This window comes from Impatiens glandulifera, chromosome 5 (genome assembly GCF_907164915.1).
Source record: "Impatiens glandulifera chromosome 5, dImpGla2.1, whole genome shotgun sequence".
Taxonomy (NCBI): domain Eukaryota; kingdom Viridiplantae; phylum Streptophyta; class Magnoliopsida; order Ericales; family Balsaminaceae; genus Impatiens; species Impatiens glandulifera.
In genome coordinates this window covers 52892265-52911971 of record NC_061866.1, presented here as the reverse complement: position 1 = coordinate 52911971, position 19707 = coordinate 52892265, and the positions used below count along the sequence as shown (strand labels likewise).

The 19707-nt window shown below is 31.5% G+C and overlaps 2 protein-coding genes across 2 annotated transcripts; one reads left to right on the top strand and one right to left on the bottom strand.

Annotated features, from left to right (window-relative positions):
• Positions 1-11147: 11147 nt before the first annotated feature.
• Positions 11148-14460, top strand: LOC124938715 (B-box zinc finger protein 22-like). The gene is made up of 3 exons (XM_047479211.1): positions 11148-11520; positions 12150-12575; positions 13794-14460. Exons 1-3 carry the CDS (start codon positions 11338-11340, stop codon positions 14082-14084), a joined length of 900 nt encoding a protein of 299 aa, XP_047335167.1. The 5' UTR covers positions 11148-11337; the 3' UTR covers positions 14085-14460.
• Positions 14461-14625: 165 nt separating this feature from the next.
• LOC124939700 (protein trichome birefringence-like 41) lies at positions 14626-15934 on the bottom strand. Its single transcript, XM_047480147.1, has 5 exons — positions 15759-15934; positions 15518-15689; positions 15274-15446; positions 15027-15185; positions 14626-14947 (listed from the first exon to the last, which is right to left on the bottom strand). The coding sequence occupies exons 1-5, from the start codon at positions 15932-15934 to the stop codon at positions 14626-14628; spliced, it is 1002 nt and encodes a 333-aa protein (XP_047336103.1).
• Positions 15935-19707: the final 3773 nt, after the last annotated feature.

Here is a 19707-nt window from a genome sequence, read left to right as displayed (position 1 = left end):
ATATTAAGTTTTCTTCCATTACTAACTAGAATCCAAACTGTCAACAAGTTAATTATTACTAACTTTTTAAATTAAAAATAAATTATATATATTAATATAACTAATTAAACCTCTTTAATATATCAAAACAATGTGTATTAGGTATTTTAAATTTAAATATAAGTTGTTAAATAAAATAGTAATTAGAAGCAAGAAAGCAGAAAGTTACTTTAATGCATTTCGAGAAAGAAAACTTTATTTTATATTTTATTTTGTTGGGAGGCACTATCAAGGCCCTGTTTGATCTTGGGTTATTTGAGTAGTAATTGATGTATTTCAAAACAATAATTATTTAATGTAAATGTGAGTTAATTATTTGGATGAAATTATCACAATGTTTTTATTATTTAATATTGTTATGAAAATTAAAGTAAAAAAGTATTTTAATGTTAATTTAAATGATGTTATAAAAATGATAGGAGTGTCTTGTCTATAAATAATCAATTCAAACAAGTTGCAATGTTCCAACTTGCAGAATCCAAAGATTCGAAATCCTTGAGAGATATTCCTCAATGTCTTTTCAAATTTGTATGACCCATTTTCTCCTTTCCAAAATAGACTATACCTATTGCTTTTGCCAGGTATTTTCATGAATGATTGTTCCTTTACATACTTTATTATATATACCAAATATATTTTTGTATATCTCATACATATTGCGTTAAATATATATTTGAATAGATAACAAGTAAATTGATGGAATCAAATTGAAATTGTTTAAATTAAACTGAATTGACTAAACCAAAATTATTACGATTTCATTTTTACAAAATTGATCTTAACGATTCAGTTTGACAATTAAACGTTACTGTGAAATCGTTCAAACAAACCAAATATTTAAAAAAAATATTTAAAAAAATATTTTTCAAAAAAAATATTTAAATAAGATGATAAAAAAATTCAAACCTTAAACTGACAATATTAGGTCTAAACACACAATTAAATTAATAATAATAAGAAAATATAATTAACTTAAAAGATTTGCTAGTATAATTATAAAAAAATATTAATTATTAGTAGTAGACATATTTAATTTTAAAATTGTTGACTATTTTTAGTTTGAATATTTAGTATAATGTATTTGTATTTTAGAAATTAGGTTGTTATTTGATCTTATTCATAATATTTGTATTTATTTATATACACAAAATTGAGTATTTATTTTTATTGATATATATATATAATTTATTTTAACAAATTTATTACTTGCCAAACCGATTAAACCGATCTTCTAACCGATTAAATCGATAAATGGTTTGAAATTTAGTAAACTGACAATTTAAAGTTTGGATTTACATTTCGGATAATAAACCGATCAAACTGAAACGTTTTCACTCTTAATTTGAATTAATGATATTTTTAAATAAAAAATATATTTATTAGTTTAAATTATTTTTTATGATTAATCGTTATGAATAAGTCACAATTATGAATACATTTGTTAATTTTTCTTAGAGTAGTTAAAAACAATCAAGATCATGTTACGATTAAATTAATAAATATAGTTAGTAAGAAATAAATCAAAACTAATAAGTTGCGAATAAGAACTAGCCCTAGAGTGATAACATTAACTTTAAAAAAAATATTATTTCAAAATTTTAAATAAATAAAGAATAAGTAAAAGCACTCCACTAATCTAATTAACGGGTTGATTTCAGACGGCCACCGCTTTAATCAATTTGCTTTTCCCGTGGCATAATTGTACAATGATACGTGTCAATTTATTGTCCTATATTAATAATATTATTTTATTTATTTATTTATTTGTTACAAATTAATTTATTTTATATGTAAATAATTTAATTGATATTTAAAACAACCACTATATTTAATATTATATAAGGATTTTAACTATATAAAAAATATATATATATATATTAACACATTAAACAATAATATATTTGAATGAGTTTTTTCTTTTTTACTTAAATTTATACATGGAGTTGAATAACATCACCTTTATATCTGATTTATAACTATATGAAACACTAGAGTGAAATATTGAAATCTCTTATCTATAATATATTGGTATATGTGCCATATCAAAACACTTTTAATTCAAGTTATATAAATTTTAAAATATTTGTTAAATATAAACTTTTTTTTTCATAAATTACATTAAACAAGACTTGAATACTATTTTTTTTTTTCAAATATCCTTGGATCACACAAAGTCTATTTAACTATTATCAACATATTAATCTAAAACAATAAAGCAAAAACATTTTTCTTTATTATACAAAACAATTTGAGTGGGCTGAAACTTGAATATTTGATCCACGTTACTCGTGATTAATATATCAAACACGTCACGAGCACAACACAATCATAATCAATGCGATGCTCATTTCTAACCTAGAGATGGATTATTACAGACGAACGCGGATAAGTCTTATTTGTTTAGTATATATCTCATTTTGAACCACTTCTAAAATTAAAATTTGGCTTAACCAATTAAGTAAGTCTTAAGTTTGGTGAAAAAAGTTACTTTATATAATTGTTAGAATAAGATTCTATTCTTAATATAAACAGTTATCTGATCTCAAGTTAATGGGACAAAGTAATTATTATTGTCGGACTTCAAAGAGAAAAAAATCTCATGCATGAGTTAGCGTATATAATTTGATTCCCCGATAACATTGATCATGTTCCTTGTTTGGTGTCCTTTTGTCATTTCATATAATTTAGTGCCTTATCTTTATACTTAATGGGCTAGCTACTACATATATAACCTTTTTCAAAAGAAACCCTACATAATCTTTAGGGTTAATAATATCTATTTATATAAATATATTGTCTTTTGTATTTCTCCGCCAACTTGCTTATTTGGTCAAAAAGGAAAACACACTTTATTTTCTTATTTTTCCCTTACTTTGTATTATAAAATGGTGGAACAAACAAATAAAAAAAGAGAGATCAAACTAAGAAAATAGAAAGTTTGAGGAATAAAAACAGAAAAACAAAAACAATTAATGATGTTGTTGATTTTGGGTTGAACCGGTTTTTGTTTTTGTTAGCTGTTTTTGGGTCCGGTTTAATTAATTGTAAAAACCGGGTCATTCATTTTATGTTGATATAAGAAGATAGGTGGTTAAGTTTTTAGAGTATTCTGTTTTTTCCTTTTCTTGAGTGAGTTTACTTTTCTTGAGAGATTTTGGTGAAGAATTCTTGCAAAGAAAGGTGTGTAAGAAAAGGATAGATAGTGTGAGCGATTGTAATCTGATACTTTTTCTTTATAGTGGAATCAAGCTCCAAGCTGAGCTTGACGGAGACGTAGGTCCGATTTGGGCTGAACTCCGATATCAAATTTGTGTCTTCTTCTTATTCCTATGGTTTCTGTTTTTGGATTTCTGGTTTTCATTGAAATATTGTGTTGATCTTGGAGAGTATTTCTCGACAGTGGTATCAGAGCCTGAGTTAGGGCAAGAAACAGATCAATTGAGGATTTCGTGAAGATCTTCAACGCTGGCGAGTGATTGGGAACAGGGTGATTCCAGCTCCAGCGAAAGTGAAGATTGTATTGACAGGGTTCAACAAGAGTCAAGTAAGAACTCAACGAAGGATTCCGCAAACAAGGTATTTCTTTGGCAACCAACTACGACGATGAAGATAGATATCGACAAGTTCGATGGAAATGGCGATTTTCGAATTTGGCAGCGGAAGATTAGGGCACTTCTTGCACAGCAGAGACTTGTGCGTACCCTAGAAGAACCAATTGCCTGGCCACCTGAGATCAGTGAGGATCAAAAGGATGAAATGATCGAATCGGCAATAGGTACAATCATTTTTCATTTATCAGATTCTGTTATTAGAATGATAGATAATGAAAAGAATCCGGCTTCAATGTGGAAACGCCTGGATGAGTTGTTTCAATCCAAGTCTCTGACCAACAAGATTTACTTGAAGGAGAGACTATTCAGCTATAAGATGATGCCGAATAAGACTCTTACACAGAATCTTGATGAATTCTTGAAGCTCAATATTGAGTTGTCAAATTCTGGAGAAAATGAAGGAATGAGCAATGAGAATCAGGCCATAATCATTCTCAATTCTCTTCCAGAATCATATAAGGAGGTCAAGAATGCAATCAAATATGGTCGAACTAGTATTACACTTGAAGAGGTAATATCTGCCCTAAAGTCGAGAGAGTTGGAGTTGAAAACTGACAAGAAGATCAGCTCAAACGGGGAAAACTATATGGCTAAAGGGAAGAGTTCCAAGAAGTCTAAACATCGTCCTAGCCACAACAATTCAAAGGAGCCAAATAACAGGACACTCCAATCTGAATCAATGGAATCCAGAAAATGTTTTCATTGTGGAAAATTAGGTCATCTAAAGGTCAATTGTTATTTGTGGCAAAGGGAATCAAAGAAGAAACAAGGGGATAATTCAATACCAGGACATGTTAAAGAATCAGCGAACTATGGTGATGGATATGATGATGGAGAGGTTCTAATGGCCTCATTGGAATCTGCAAATTGCGAATGGATTCTTGATTCTGGATGCACCTTCCACATGACTCACAACAAGGATTGGATATCAAACTTTCAGGATACAAATGGGGGCAAGGTTCTGATGGGAAATAGTAATACATGTCGAATAGAGGGCATTGGAGATATCAGCATCAAAATGTTTGATGGTGTTGTGAGGACATTGAGACATGTAAGGTTTGTGCCTCAACTTACACAGAATCTGATTTCTCTTAGGGTGCTTGATGATTTGGGATACAATTATCAAACTGGTTCAGGGAAGATGAGAATTATGAAAGAGAACAAGGTTGTGATACAGGGCATCAAGAAAGGGGGCTTATATCATTTGATTGGTGAGACAGTGTCAAAACAATCTGCATTTGTTATCACAAATGAAGACAAGACTACAACAAAGTGGCATCGTAGGCTTGGACATATTAGTGAAAAAGGATTACATATACTCAGTCAAAGCAATCTGCTTGGTTCAGACAAGGTGACTAAGTTGAATTTCTGCGAGCATTGTGTATTGGGAAAACAACATCGGCAATCTTTCAAGACTGGAATTCACAAATCCAAGGGAGTGTTGGAATATGTTCATTCAGATTTATGGGGGCCTGAGAGAACACCCACCCAAGGAGGTAACTCATATTTCCTTTCAATTGTGGATGATTATTCTCGCAAGGTTTGGGTATATCTTTTAAAACATAAAAGTGATGCATTTGAGAAATTCAAAGTTTGGCAGACTCTAGTTGAAAATCTTACAGATAAAAAGGTGAAGACATTGAGAACTGACAACGGGTTAGAATTTTGCAATGAAGTATTTGATAGCTACTATCGTGAGCAAGGAATTCAGAGACATCGGACAGTTCGACACACACCCCAGCAGAATGGTGTTGCCGAGCGCATGAATCGAACCTTGATGGACAAGTCACGTTCAATGTTGTTTGGGGCAGGATTGCCTAAGACATTCTGGGGAGAAGCTGTAATGACAGTAGCCTATCTGGTGAATAGGTGTCCCTCTACAGCAATTGACTTTAAAACTCCTGAAGAAATGTGGTCTAGAAATCCACCAGACTTATCCCATCTCAGACCTTTTGGATGTACTGCATATGCACATCAAAAGGAAGGAAAACTAGAGCCTAGAAGTCTAAAGGGTGTGTTTCTTGGTTATCCTCAAGGGGTGAAAGGTTACAGAATTTGGTTAAAACAGTCAGGTGGTTTCAAAACTATAATAAGCCAAGATGTAATCTTCAATGAGGAAGAATTTGTGTGCCTTACTCAAGAAACATCTAACACCACCCAAGGGGGTTCAAATACAAACAAGCAAGGAACAAGTGTTGACTATGTTCCTATGATGGCTCAACAACGGGTAGTTACTGATTCGGTGGAGAAGAATTATGGCAACATGGATCAGGTGGAGTTACCAGTCTTAGTTAATGATTCAACAACAGCTACCACTGAAACACAGTTAACAGATGAACAAAGTGATGAAGCAAGGCAACCTGATACCGACTATCAACTCACAAGGGATCGGGAAAGGAGACAAATTAAGCCCACACAAAGGTATGATATTTCTGCTTATACTGATTTATTAGCTTATGCGTTTGTTTCTGCAGTTGAAATAGGTAAGGTGGAGCCAGAAGACTATAAACAAGCACTAAACTCAAAGGATAAGCTGAAGTGGATTGATGCTATGCAAGAAGAGATGAATTCACTACATATTAACCAGACATGGATACTTGTTCCAAGACCGTCAAAACAGTCAGTGATTAAATCCAAATGGATCTATAAGATCAAGGAAGGAAATACTATAAAAGAAGGGGTCAAGTACAAAGCTAGGTTGGCGGCCAAGGGTTTCTCTCAGAAAGAAGGGATTGATTATAATGAGATTTTCTCACCTGTTATCAAGTACAAGACTATTCGGATTATGCTATCACTAGTAACACATTTTAATTTAGAACTGGAGCAGATGGACGTCAAAACAACATTCCTCCATGGAAATCTGGAGGAAACCATCTTCATGGAGCAGCCAGAGGGTTTCGAATTACAGAAAGGTAAAGATATGGTATGTCTGCTACAAAAATCATTGTATGGCCTCAAGCAATCTCCAAGACAGTGGTACTTGAGATTCGATGCCTTCATTTCTCAGCAAGGGTTTATCCGAAGCTGCTACGATACATGCCTGTATTTCAGAGGATCGAAAATCCAAGATGCTGACTATCTTCTACTCTATGTAGATGATATGCTACTGATTAGCAAAGAATTCTCAAGAATAAAGAATTTGAAGGCAGTCCTTAATTCAGAATTTGATATGAAGGACTTGGGCAGTGCTGGCAAAATTCTGGGCATAAGGTTAGTAAGAGACAGAATGAAAGGTTTAATGACTCTCAGTCAGAAGGGTTATCTTGAAAAGGTAATAGACAAGTTTGGGATCAGAGGAGCCAAACCAGCTAAAATGCCTATTACAAATCAGTTTCCTTTGACAGCTGCAAGTTCTTCGAAAACCAGTTCAGATCAAGCATATATGGAAAAAGTTCCTTATTCTAGTGCTGTTGGATCAATCATGTACTCCATGGTTTGCACCAGACCAGATTTAGCTTATGGGATCAGCACCTTAAGCAGGTTTATGGCAAATCCAGGTAGGGATCATTGGTTGGCTATGAAATGGCTATTAAGATATATTGCCTCTACAACCGATACAGGTATATGCTACAAGAAAAAGAATACACCTGAAGTAACAGTCATCGGGTATGTGGATTCAGACTTTGCAGGTGACAAATACACTAGAAGATCTACTACTGCTTTCTATTTTCTGATAAATGGAAATTGCATCAGCTGGAAAAGCCAACTACAATCAGTGGTAGCATTATCAACCACTGAAGCTGAGTACATAGCAGCAACAGAGGCTGTAAAAGAGGCCATGTGGATTCAAGGTCTACTTCAAGAACTCAAACTGTTTAAGAGGTCTGCTACTATCTACACTGATAGCCAAAGTGCTCTTCATTTGTGCAAGAACCCTGTGTTTCATGATAGAACAAAACATGTGGACATAAAATATCATTTCATTCGGGAAAAGATAGCACAAGGTGTAGTTTCAATTGGTAAAATTGGAACAGAAGATAATCCTGCTGATGTTGGAACAAAAGTGTTAACTTTAAGCAAGTTTAAACATTGTTTAAAACTGCTTAGAGTTGAAGTAACTTGAACTGTGGGTGGCTTCAAGCAATGATGCAAATATGAGTTTTTGATTCCACTAGAAGTTGAAGAATGATCAAACAACCCAAGGTGGAGATTGTTGATTTTGGGTTGAACCGGTTTTTGTTTTTGTTAGCTGTTTTTGGGTCCGGTTTAATTAATTGTAAAAACCGGGTCATTCATTTTATGTTGATATAAGAAGATAGGTGGTTAAGTTTTTAGAGTATTCTGTTTTTTCCTTTTCTTGAGTGAGTTTACTTTTTTCTTGAGAGATTTTGGTGAAGAATTCTTGCAAAGAAAGGTGTGTAAGAAAAGGATAGATAGTGTGAGCGATTGTAATCTGATACTTTTTCTTTATAGTGGAATCAAGCTCCAAGCTGAGCTTGACGGAGACGTAGGTCCGATTTGGGCTGAACTCCGATATCAAATTTGTGTCTTCTTCTTATTCCTCTGATTTCTGTTTTTGAATTTCTGGTTTTCATTGAAATATTGTGTTGATCTTGGAGAGTATTTCTCGACAGATGTCTAACCATCTATCTAAAAAATATAACACATTAGCTGCAAAATTGCACCATTCCCAGTCTTGGGAAATCAAAATTGGAAATGTGGAAAAAACCCATTTTTGGACTCATAGTTGGATTGAAGGCAATTTCACTAAGCTAAGTTCCTTTATGAACTTCAACAACTTCAATCTTCAGAAACTATATATCGTATCTTCTATTCGGGTAATAAACAACACAACCATGGTTGATGTTTTATTAAGCAGGATTTGAAGACGCCATCAATGTCTCAAGTTGCAGGGAAACTTATCAGGGGACAATGCACAAGGTGGATGATTGTTTCCTTTAATTGGACCAATTTGACATAATTACCATCTAATGTATCATTTTTTGGTTGATCCATGTCTTTACATTATGCGCATCATATGGGCTATTTGGAATTGCATCGTTTTAGAGTGGCATAACTAACCCCTCGATATCTAATAATCTAAGCCTTCTGGGGTGACGGAGGGATCGTAACATTCAAGCCGGTTTTTTTTCATGCTTTTCCCGGAGGTCTGGAGAAAGCTGCAATCAATAGGAATCCTCCCTTCCCGAAAGGAAGGGCGTGTTTAGTTGGAGGCATATAACTCAAACTATTCTAAAGTAATCCCCAAATATTCGTTACAAATTTATTTATTTTTTTATCAGTGCGCCATCTATGGTGGGATTTTGACATATAATAAGGAAAAGAAGAGATGAAGTCAACTAACTGCGAGACTTCTTACTCATTTTGTCTCTATTATAATTTTGTTTGTTTCATTGAAGATATGATGAACTATTTATAATTATTAGAAAATTAAAATAATGTAAACTCTTCTAGATGATGCAACTAAAAAAAAGTTTGAATTATTAAATAAAAGTGATTGATTGATGATATTTGAATTTTTTTATAATTAAGATTATGGGGGTGTAGTCTTCTAATTCTTGAGTGTATGAAATGATTCTCCTGAGTGTTGTATTTTGTGGGGACTTTTTTTTTTGAAAATTACTTCTCATCAATCATCATTTATCTTCAACAAGCTTGTACGGATACTCCAAAGAAAGATAGCACAAGTTGCACAACAACAACTACCACGTACTACTACAACTACAACTACAACTACAACAACTTGCAATAGAAAGTGTAAAACTAGGGGACCCAAAAACAGACCGGTGGTGGATAGATCATGGTCCCCTCTTCTTTAATTTCAAAAAATTAGTGCAGAAATTCATCTTCTTTTAAGTTCACGATGATTTCGAGTTTTAGATAATTGGGTAGTTTTTGGTTTCCAAATTAATTAAAGCTTGAATTAAGATTCATGGTTTTGTAAAGACAAATTAAGTTTTTTATGCAAATTAACAAGAAAAACAGTACAAGGAACAGAGCAATCGGTGGGGGACCTGCTAGCTAGGTGCCTGCAGAATGGTTGGGTGGGTGGCGGCGAGAACATATTCTTTAATTTTAGTCCTGACCTGACCGGTTCTTCTCCCGGTCGCCGGTGCGTTTGAATATTTCTTTTGTGGAATTGGATAATGATGACTAAGTGACGACATTATTTTCTCATTCCAGACTCCAAACAAATATCTGCAATTCCAGGTATGCACTGCTTCCTTTCTTTATCTTCAATTTCTTTTCTTTTTTTAATTATCTTCTTGAATATATATATATATAAATTATACCCATTAATATAAGTTATAAATTGTAGAATAGGATAATATAAATGGATATATTATTATAATTTGGTTGAAATTATAAAAAATTGTATAAGTTATATATGATTTATAATTTAGAAAAATAAAAAATTTGTTATAGAGTATGAGAACGAAAATATAATTTCAAATTATTTTACTATTATTATTTAATATTATATTTAATAACTAATGTATTTTTTTTAAAATATAAAAATTATTTATAATAAAGATTGTAAATTATATTTATTTAATTAAATAAAAATCATATATATTAAACCATATAATTTATAATTCAATTAAAATATAAAAATTTATAATAAGAATTTTCAATTTAATTTTTTTTTGATATATATATATATATATATATATATATAAATAATATGATACTTAATTTTTAAAGTGTTCGAATTGTCGAGTTGAGATGTGTGATTAATTTGGATATATATATGTAAAAGTAAATGGACAATTGAGTCGGACCGTAGGTTGACCCGCCCATAAACTTAAAACGATTAAAAATAAAATAAAAAATGTTATATGTATCTTTCGAACTTACACCATAACAAAACAATTAGAACTCTTTAACCAATTGTAATTGGGATATGATTTGTCGAGAGATAATAGACATGTATCAATTGAAAGTGGTTAAAAAAATATGAATCAAATATTTGATTGACCAAAGTAAAAATGTAAGGTCACGAGATGAGAGGTTCATTCGAAAAAAATATGTAAAAAGATAAGTTACGTTTTACCAAAATAATAAAATATGTGACGATAACGTTTTATTTTTTATTTTAATATATTATTTATGATTTATTAAAAAATTTAAACATTAAATACATATTATTATTATTTTTTATTAAATTTATTTTATTTATATTTTATTCGTGTGCATTGTAAGAGAATTAGTTAAATTTAGTGACACTTAATCTATAAAAAATTACTCATAAACTATCTTAATAGATTAACGAGTTTTTATTTCAATTTAGAGCGTTTTAAGCGAAGATAAACATATTTTTCCTTCTTTCTTATTTGACTTAAACTATTTGAATCCTTAGAATAAATAAAATACCTTCTTATTTGACTTAAATTATTTGAATCCTTAGAATAAATAAAATAATGAAAATGTGTATATTTGGTTGGCGGTGGTAGTTGACGGTTTAGTCTAGTCCAAGTGGGGGTGGGATTAATTAAATATAGTTTGATGGCTATGAACCTTCCACGCCGAAAAGCTTAGTACTACTGCTCAAAGACCGATACGTGTAGTTTTCCATACGGGACACCAAAACAAAATATCGGAGGATGCAACAGTCTGTCTATCTATGTGTAATGAATGAATCCGTTTCCGATCATCGATCCATCATCGATCATCAACGCCTTATTATTTAATTACATCTCCAAAACCTACTTTCTCCCAATCAGCCATGAAAATTCAGTGCAACGTATGCGAGGTAGCTGAAGCCAACGTCCTTTGCTGTGCGGACGAGGCCGCGCTCTGCTGGTCCTGCGACGTCAAAGTTCACGCCGCTAATAAGCTCGCCAGTAAGCATCAGAGAGTACCTCTCTCCGATTCTTCTTCACCTATGCCCAAATGCGACATCTGTCAGGTTCTTATTTCATTCTCTATTCATCTATATTCGATTGACCTCGGACCTTTTCATTCTCTTCATTTATTCATGCTTAATTTTCAGTAGTCTTTGTGTATTTTGCGAGAATATGAGCATCCATAGGTACGAGCAGTTATGCTATTGAAACTGTATTCTGTGACTTACTCTTAATATATAGCCTACCTTTGACCAGAGAAGCAGTAGTAGTCTTTAGCCTGTACAAACAATTTCATGATTAATCTAGAAAGTTGAGACTTCCGAGCATGGATTTTCAAGATAGTAAGTGAGAAAAGAATGTAAGTCCTGCTAATTCCTGACGTTTTTTAATCAAATACTTGGATATTGTTGCACAATTGTTTGTTATGTGCTAGGGTTTATGGTATGAAGTTAGATATAGATAGCGGAGTGGTGTAATATGGCAGTTTGTTATGAATGAAATGATATGAATCTGTTTTCTCATAATAAGACTTGGCCTTTCTTCTAACCTTGTCAACATTTTCTCATCTAATAGTATCCAAGTTTGTAGTTATTTGTCGTTGCATTGTTTTCTTAAGTGTTACAGGGAGTATACTAGCTTATGTGTTTTTGATAGGTGCTAATAAAGCTTTGTTGTGACTTGTGACATACAGGATACTATAGGATATTTCTTTTGTCTTGAGGATCGAGCATTACTCTGCAGAAAATGTGATGTCGCAATACACACTGTAAATAACTATGTGTCATCTCATCAGAGGTTTCTGCTGACAGGAGTGAAAGTAGGCCTTGATGAAGTTGGTGCTTCTACCTCTACAGGGAGATCACCCGCCAATGAAAACCTTTTGGAAACAAGATCTCATCTAGTTTCTAAAGAAATCAAACAAACCTCCTTAAATGCTCAATCCAACAGGGCTTCCTCTTGTCAAGTTGATACTGGTGACTGTTCTACACTAAATATATTTCCCTCGGGTGGAGGATGTGCAGCTGGTTCTCCTCAGTGGCAAATGGATGATGAATATCTTGGACTTACTGGATTCAATCAAAATTACGGATTTATGGATTATAATGGCACATCCAAGGTATAATCCTGATTCCCCTGTATGGTTGGTATTTTTTTAATATATGAATTTTTTGTTCCCTTCATTTATGTGAATGATGTGTGTTTTTAATCAAGAAAAATTATTTACTGTCGCCAACATTTACAGACATTTGCATCTTAGTTAGGAGAACAATGTTATTAACTTATTTAATGGGATAATTGGCAGATTGCTCCTTAAAGTACCTTGAAAAACTGAAATACATCCCTTGCTAACTATAATTTAACAAAATCTATTAAATGTCATGTAGACGGTGATATGGTTTTTCTAAAATGACATGGATAATTAAATAAATAAAAATAAACCACATCAGCGTTTACTTGACATTTAATTGATTAAATTTTAAAATTAGTGAATTGATGTATTCAGTCTTTTTCTTTGTTAATACATGAATCGAAATCAGACAATAGATATTTAAGTAGCAATATGAGAATTGAAGCAAAGTCTAGGGACAAAATTACCAATTATTCCTTATTTAATTTTATCTGGAAATTGAAGTTGTTATTCAACATATTTGAAAGGGTAACAAATTCTTGTCCTTGTTTGTTGGTTTGTAGTCTCAAATGATGGAATAAGAAGCTCAAGCTTATGAATTCATCATGGTAGATAGATTATTTTCATTAACATATATGCTTAAACATTTTGGATGTTAGACAGAGCCCATGAATTGACAATGTTATAGTAATAGAACAATACCCTGAGGGGGTTGTTCATGAGGATCATATCTTAGCGCTATTGGGTATGGTTCGTATACACATGGCATTTAGAGTTTATGATTTTAGTGGGATGGGGTAGGGGTATTTTATTATTTTACAGATGATATTTAGAGTTTATGTATTTAGTGGGATGGGAATAGGGGTATTTAAGTCTTTTGCACTTGATGTATGATGCAAACCCCATGTACTCCAAATTTCATGGTAATCAGATGGTTGGATCTTTGGCGGGAGGCATACAAAGTAGAGCGATTTTCCATATCGCAGCTAGCCATACCTCTTTTACCAATTGAATTTGGATATACATATCCGAAAATTCATTCTATTTTCAGATTCAGACACAACAGTGTTTTCATATAAGCTCATGCTAGTTGTCTTACATCAACTTTTCCTCTGGGCTAAGATGTTTGTTGCGAAAATAGATTACTTAGATTGTTATACATGTCTATATACTTATTAGGGGATGTTTTTTTATTTATATTTGCAGGCTGACAGTGGTAAATTGAGCGACTCTGATTGCTCCTCAATGTTGAGATCTTCAGAGGAGGGAATAGATGGAGATGAGTGCATTGGTCAGGTTCCTGATTCTTCATGGATGGTGCCTGAGATGCCTTCTCCACCTACAGCATCTGGCCTCAACTGGCCAAAGATGTATCACAATCACAATCAGCTGACCATGGATGCTGCAGCCGCTTTTGTCCCTGATGTAGGCTTCATGCCCCTTCGCAAGACAAGTCATAATTCTAAAGGTGGCCCAAAACGGAGAAGACAGTTCTAGTAAGTAACTCTTATCTTCCAATGCTCCCTCCCCCACTTCCATTTACATTTGGAGTGCTTTAGAAAGTGAAATGGTTTAGATATTTAGGTTTGATGCACCACTACAGTTTGTTTGTTTGTTTAAATTGTATCAATAGTTTTCGGAGTGAAGATGATATTTTTTTTTTTATTGATTGGTATATCTGTTGCTTGGCATCTGATGCAATTGTTCAGTATATTTGTTATTTTGTGGTAAAAAAATGTTTGTAAGTGGGGGTTCTGCTGCAGGCAGTAATTTCTTGTAAATACAACCATGAAAATAACCCACTGAATTTTATCCTTACCTGTAAAAGAGATAAGTATTAGCTTTGTAATTTTCAAGCAATTTGTTACTAAAGGATTTGATTGAAAAATGTCTTCATATCATTGTGCTCAAAGGATTCCTTCCATTTATAGTCTCCTAATCTGACTTGTACTAACTGAGAAACAACTTAAGACTTGTATGTAATGGTCTCTAAAATGACAAAACATTTTGTGAAGCAAAATCATAAGATAAGAGATAGTCATTGTTTGGAGAGGATAAGGTAGGAAAGAATCTGGTTCCAAGTATCAGGAACTCCGGCAATGCACCAATGTGTGCAGTCGGGGAATCTTGGTGAACCGCCGTTTACATTGGCGTTTCCATATATGGAAGGGTGTCCGTCTTTCCTAAACAGTGAAAGGCCAGTTAAGTCTAGCAAAGTAACCGGAACTTTCGTCACATGACCTAGCTCCCTTCTAAGTACAGCCATTCCCGTTGGGTATGTGCCAGGATATTTCGAGCCACTTACAGGTGTTGTCTGACCCACACACATGTTTGCTTTAGGCTCGTTCCATTCTGACCCACTTTAAATTACAAAAAAATAATAATTAGTAATCAAAACAATCAAGAAATTCAATTAGTATTTAATGGTGTGATAATTACTTGTAATGATTGGGAGAGATTCCTTGAAAGAATACACGGGTCTTAGTTGGATCAATATTAGCATCCACCCAAGCTCCCCACGTGCCAACCGCATGTGCGAAGGCTTCAGTTCTGTCCATGTCCTTGAGATATCTATTGCCTATTTGTATATAGTCCCATCTGTTTGCAATTAAATTTATTAAACTCTTAGTACCCAATTAGTTATCAATGATGATTGATGATGATCATGGACTAATAATAATATTACACTTGTTCGGCGTGTCTATAACTCCACCAATGCCAAGTGTCGAAAACTAGCAAGTCCATCCCCTTCCATCCGCTCCCGTTGATTGAATCCAGTTTCAATATTCTTCCCATCTTCTCCGTCACCAATTCCACCAAGAACGGGTTCCTGTCCAGCGACAAAGAAATGTTGTACTCCTGCATTGAGAAACATAGTTAGAAAAAGGAGACTGAATCAAATGGAATGGAGATTTAAGTGTTGTACTAACTGGAATGGTAAGAGTAGAGACAAAGCCCACTCTAGTAAGGGAATAGGTTAAGCCTTTCTGAGCATTGTAGAGTAAGCATGCCAAAGACTGCCATTGGTCCCTAACTAATGAATCCCCTACAAACATTATCTTCTTCCCTTTATATCTCTTCAAAAAACCCAACCCATCAAACCTGCACCACCAATTCAGTTATTCATTGCCTGATCAAAACAACTTCATCAAATCTAGACAATGTCCTCACCTCGGAAGTTGGCAGGCGGTGGGCTGCCACCTGTAGCTGAGATAGCCTGTGTCAGGGCGGCCATTCCTCTGACAATCGAATGCCGTCTCTACAAAAGGGCAAGTTTTGTAAAGAGGGTAGGAAGCGTCTTTCACCCAACTTCCCTGATAAATGTTACACGCATTCTCCTCCTCCATACATTCTATTGTTTCTGCTGCTAGACATAGTAGAATCAGCAGAAGAAACAAAGAAGAAATGTTCATCTATCCTAACTATAACTATATATATATATTTTTATAGCTAGAGAGAAAGAAAGAAAATGTTACTTCTGTTCTCCTATGGCACTAGAATACATGTATATATATAGTAATGGAAATACTCAAATACATGTGTTTGATAGCATCTCTGTGTAAGAGAGTGTAATTAATGTACCTCAATTATGAAATATTACATTAGGAAAAAAATTTAGTTAATTAATATTATAATTCCTACAAGATTCTTCAAATAACTTTTTATTATTATTATTATACAATATATTAGTAAAAGTAGCATCAATTAATGATTTAGATAATTATGTAATCTTTTTTCATTATTATATTATTATTTTTTGTATGATTTATTAGGTAATAAATCTTCAAATAGGATTTACTCTCATACTAATAAGAGATGCATTCAATATATAGTAGTCCTAAATTCATAACCCATCAAATAGCCTAAAATGTCACATGTTTGAATCCAAAACATTTTATGTTTGATATAATGTTTGATATAATTTTAAATATATGTCATTCTAGTCTAGTGGCAATTTTTTTTTTTAATTTAGACACGCATATATGATGTCCTTTTCTTTTCCAAACTCATTTTAATTTAATTAATATTCTAATATATTTTGAGATATTAATTGTTATTTTTTTTCTTTAGTTTATTATATTATATATATTTGTTAAAACCTATCGAATCGATTTTGTAATCGATCAATCCGAATAGACTTTTAACCGCATTGATTTTGTAATCGACCAATCCGAATAGACTTTTAACCGCTAACTGACTTATGGAGATTTTGAAAAACCGATACCAACGGTTATGATGAATTATTGATTAGGTCGATGCAAATGGTATATAAAACAATTAAGTTAGTGAAACAAAGAATTAACTTATAATATATTTGAAATTTAATGCTTTGGAATTTAACGTGGAACTGGTAGTTTAAATATAGATGACATTGACTTTTCGCATGTGATGTGTATCCATCTATATATTTTGAAAGGAACATATGATGTGTATCATCTTGCTTCTCTGTTTTTTGTTTGTGAAAATTGAAGAAATTAAATTCATATAATCAACCAGCCATATATACAATGGCGGAGCCATGTAGCGGGCTCTGGTGGGCTCTAGCCCAGGGTAGAGTTTTAAAATACTTTGTATATATATGTTTTTATTTAACAAATATAGTTAGTTCACTCGGCTTTTGTACTTAAATATTATCCTAGAGGTCAGGTGATCAAACCCTGGCCTCCGTAAATAATTATATATTAATATTATATAATTTTAATTATATTCTTATGTATATTAACTTAATAATTTATTTTTGTCATGTTTTATATTTTTGTTATTATTTTTATATTTTTATTCGTTTTTTTATATTCTCATATTAATTAAGATATACTAATTAAATTTTCTTATTTTTTTTCTTTATATATATAAATAGTTAATTTTTATTTATTTAAAACTTAATTAATTTAACTTTTCACATTTTTAAACCTTTTTTTTTAACTATAGTTTTAAATTTATATATATTTTTTTTAAATTGAGTATTTTTATCTTTAATTAGATTTTGTATATTTATTTTATTTTAATAAGGTATTCGTGAAACGATTTGATTAAAATTTTCATTTATTACTCGTGTTAGTGTAACTAGCATTTAGCCTGTGCATTTGCACGAATAATAATATAAAAAACCGTGAAAAAAAATTACAGATAACATTTTTAATTATATTTTTAACTGTTTTAAGTTTATGGGTGGGTACCCAAGTATCCATTACTCAACATCATTATATATATATTAGTTAGTTAGTTAAAAAGGTAAACTTATATTAATATTAAAACGTCCCGCGTTTATCAAATTTGGTGTTGAATTTAAAATATAAAGTCTTAGTAGCTTATTTGATTAAAGAGTTGTACTTGTTTTGTTAGGTTGCAAGTTTGAAACATACCTTTAGCATTTTTAATTTTATTTTTAACCGTTTTAAATTTAAAGGCGGGTCGACCCACAATCCGACCCAAGTATCCAAATTAACCACAGATCTCGACCTGGCAATCCGGACATTTTAAAAATTAAGCATCATTATATATATATAGATACCCTATAATATTCAGTCAGCCCAGTGAAAAAAAATTTCTAGATTCGCCTTGCATATATATATATAATATATTGGTTCCAGCCTTCATGGCAATAATAAAATCTATATCAAGAGCCTTTATGACTGTTTAAAAAATAAACCCTAGGTGACCATAGAAGAAAACTAATCAAATTTGATGCAAGTCATTTATAAATTAAAAATTGTTTTCTTATTGATATGTACATATTTCTTTTTTGGAGTTAGCTTGAATCTTTTGTTTATTGCAAACTTGACCTTTTAAAATAAAAAATAATTCACCAAATTATTATTTGAGGTTTGAAATCATTTAGGACTTAAATTTTGAAAGGAACCCAAAACTTACACTTTTTTTTTTATATTATTATTATTATGTTTCAACCCAACAAAAGTAACATATTTTCTGTGAAATTTTTTTAAATATTATTTGAGATTTCATCTCTTAAGATTCATTATTATTCTAAATATTATGTAGTTAGGACTGAGATGGGTTAAGCCCGACCGACCGGAATAAAAAATTAAGGTAAAGAAGAGTGACATAATCCTTTAATTTTTTTAAATTTTTAGTTTCTAATTTTTTTTTTTAATTTAGTTTACTATTTACTCTTCTAGAAAATTCAAAACTCAGAGTATTCTGAATAACCCATTTTTTGTCATATCATAATAAAAGCTTTAGGATCAAGATTTGGATTTATCTATGACCAATAAAATTTTAATCATTATTAAAAAAAAAAAAATTTAAATAAAAAAATAATAAATAATTTTTAAATATAATAATAATATTTAATTTCTAATTTTTAAATATAATAATATTTAATTTTTAAACAAAGGAGGATAATTAGTAAAAATTGAGAAAATGGTAATTTTTTTTTGCTCCGAAATATAGCAAGAGTGGTCTCTTTATAGATCTCGAAAAATTATGAATTTTGATATATATATATATATATATATATAATATTAAAATTGAGTTTTAAAGATAAGAGATAAAGAAAATTTGGACAACCAATCAGATTCTGAAAAATGATAACAATTGATTGAATGACTTTGGTTGTTTGACAAAAATTAAGACCAAATGAGGTTTTGGTCATAGACATTTGATCATGATAAATTGACAAGATCAACCATAACCAGCATCATAACCCATTTTTGGGTCATGGATAAGAATGGTCTCATCTGCATTCACATGTTTTATTTATAATCTCTTTTATTTTTCTGAACCAACTTAAAATAAAAATCAAATTCACCCCAACTCTAAATTTATTAGTGAATGAATTTATCATATTAAAACTTAATTTTGTTATTGTTTAGTTTAATATTATAATTAATAACAATAATTTAACTAATGTTTTAAGGTGATCAAGTCTTTACCCAAACCATTTATCAAACTTAGAATAATAAAATTAAGCTTCCAATTTTCGAACATGCTAAATTGACTCATAACTATAACATGACTATAAACTGTAACATTTGTGGAAGCAAGCAGCAAAAAAAACATAAAAATAGAAAAGAATGTTTAATTTTTGGTGTATATATACCAAGAAACATAAACTATAATCTATTAATCTGGCTATATATATTATAAATATAAATATGAA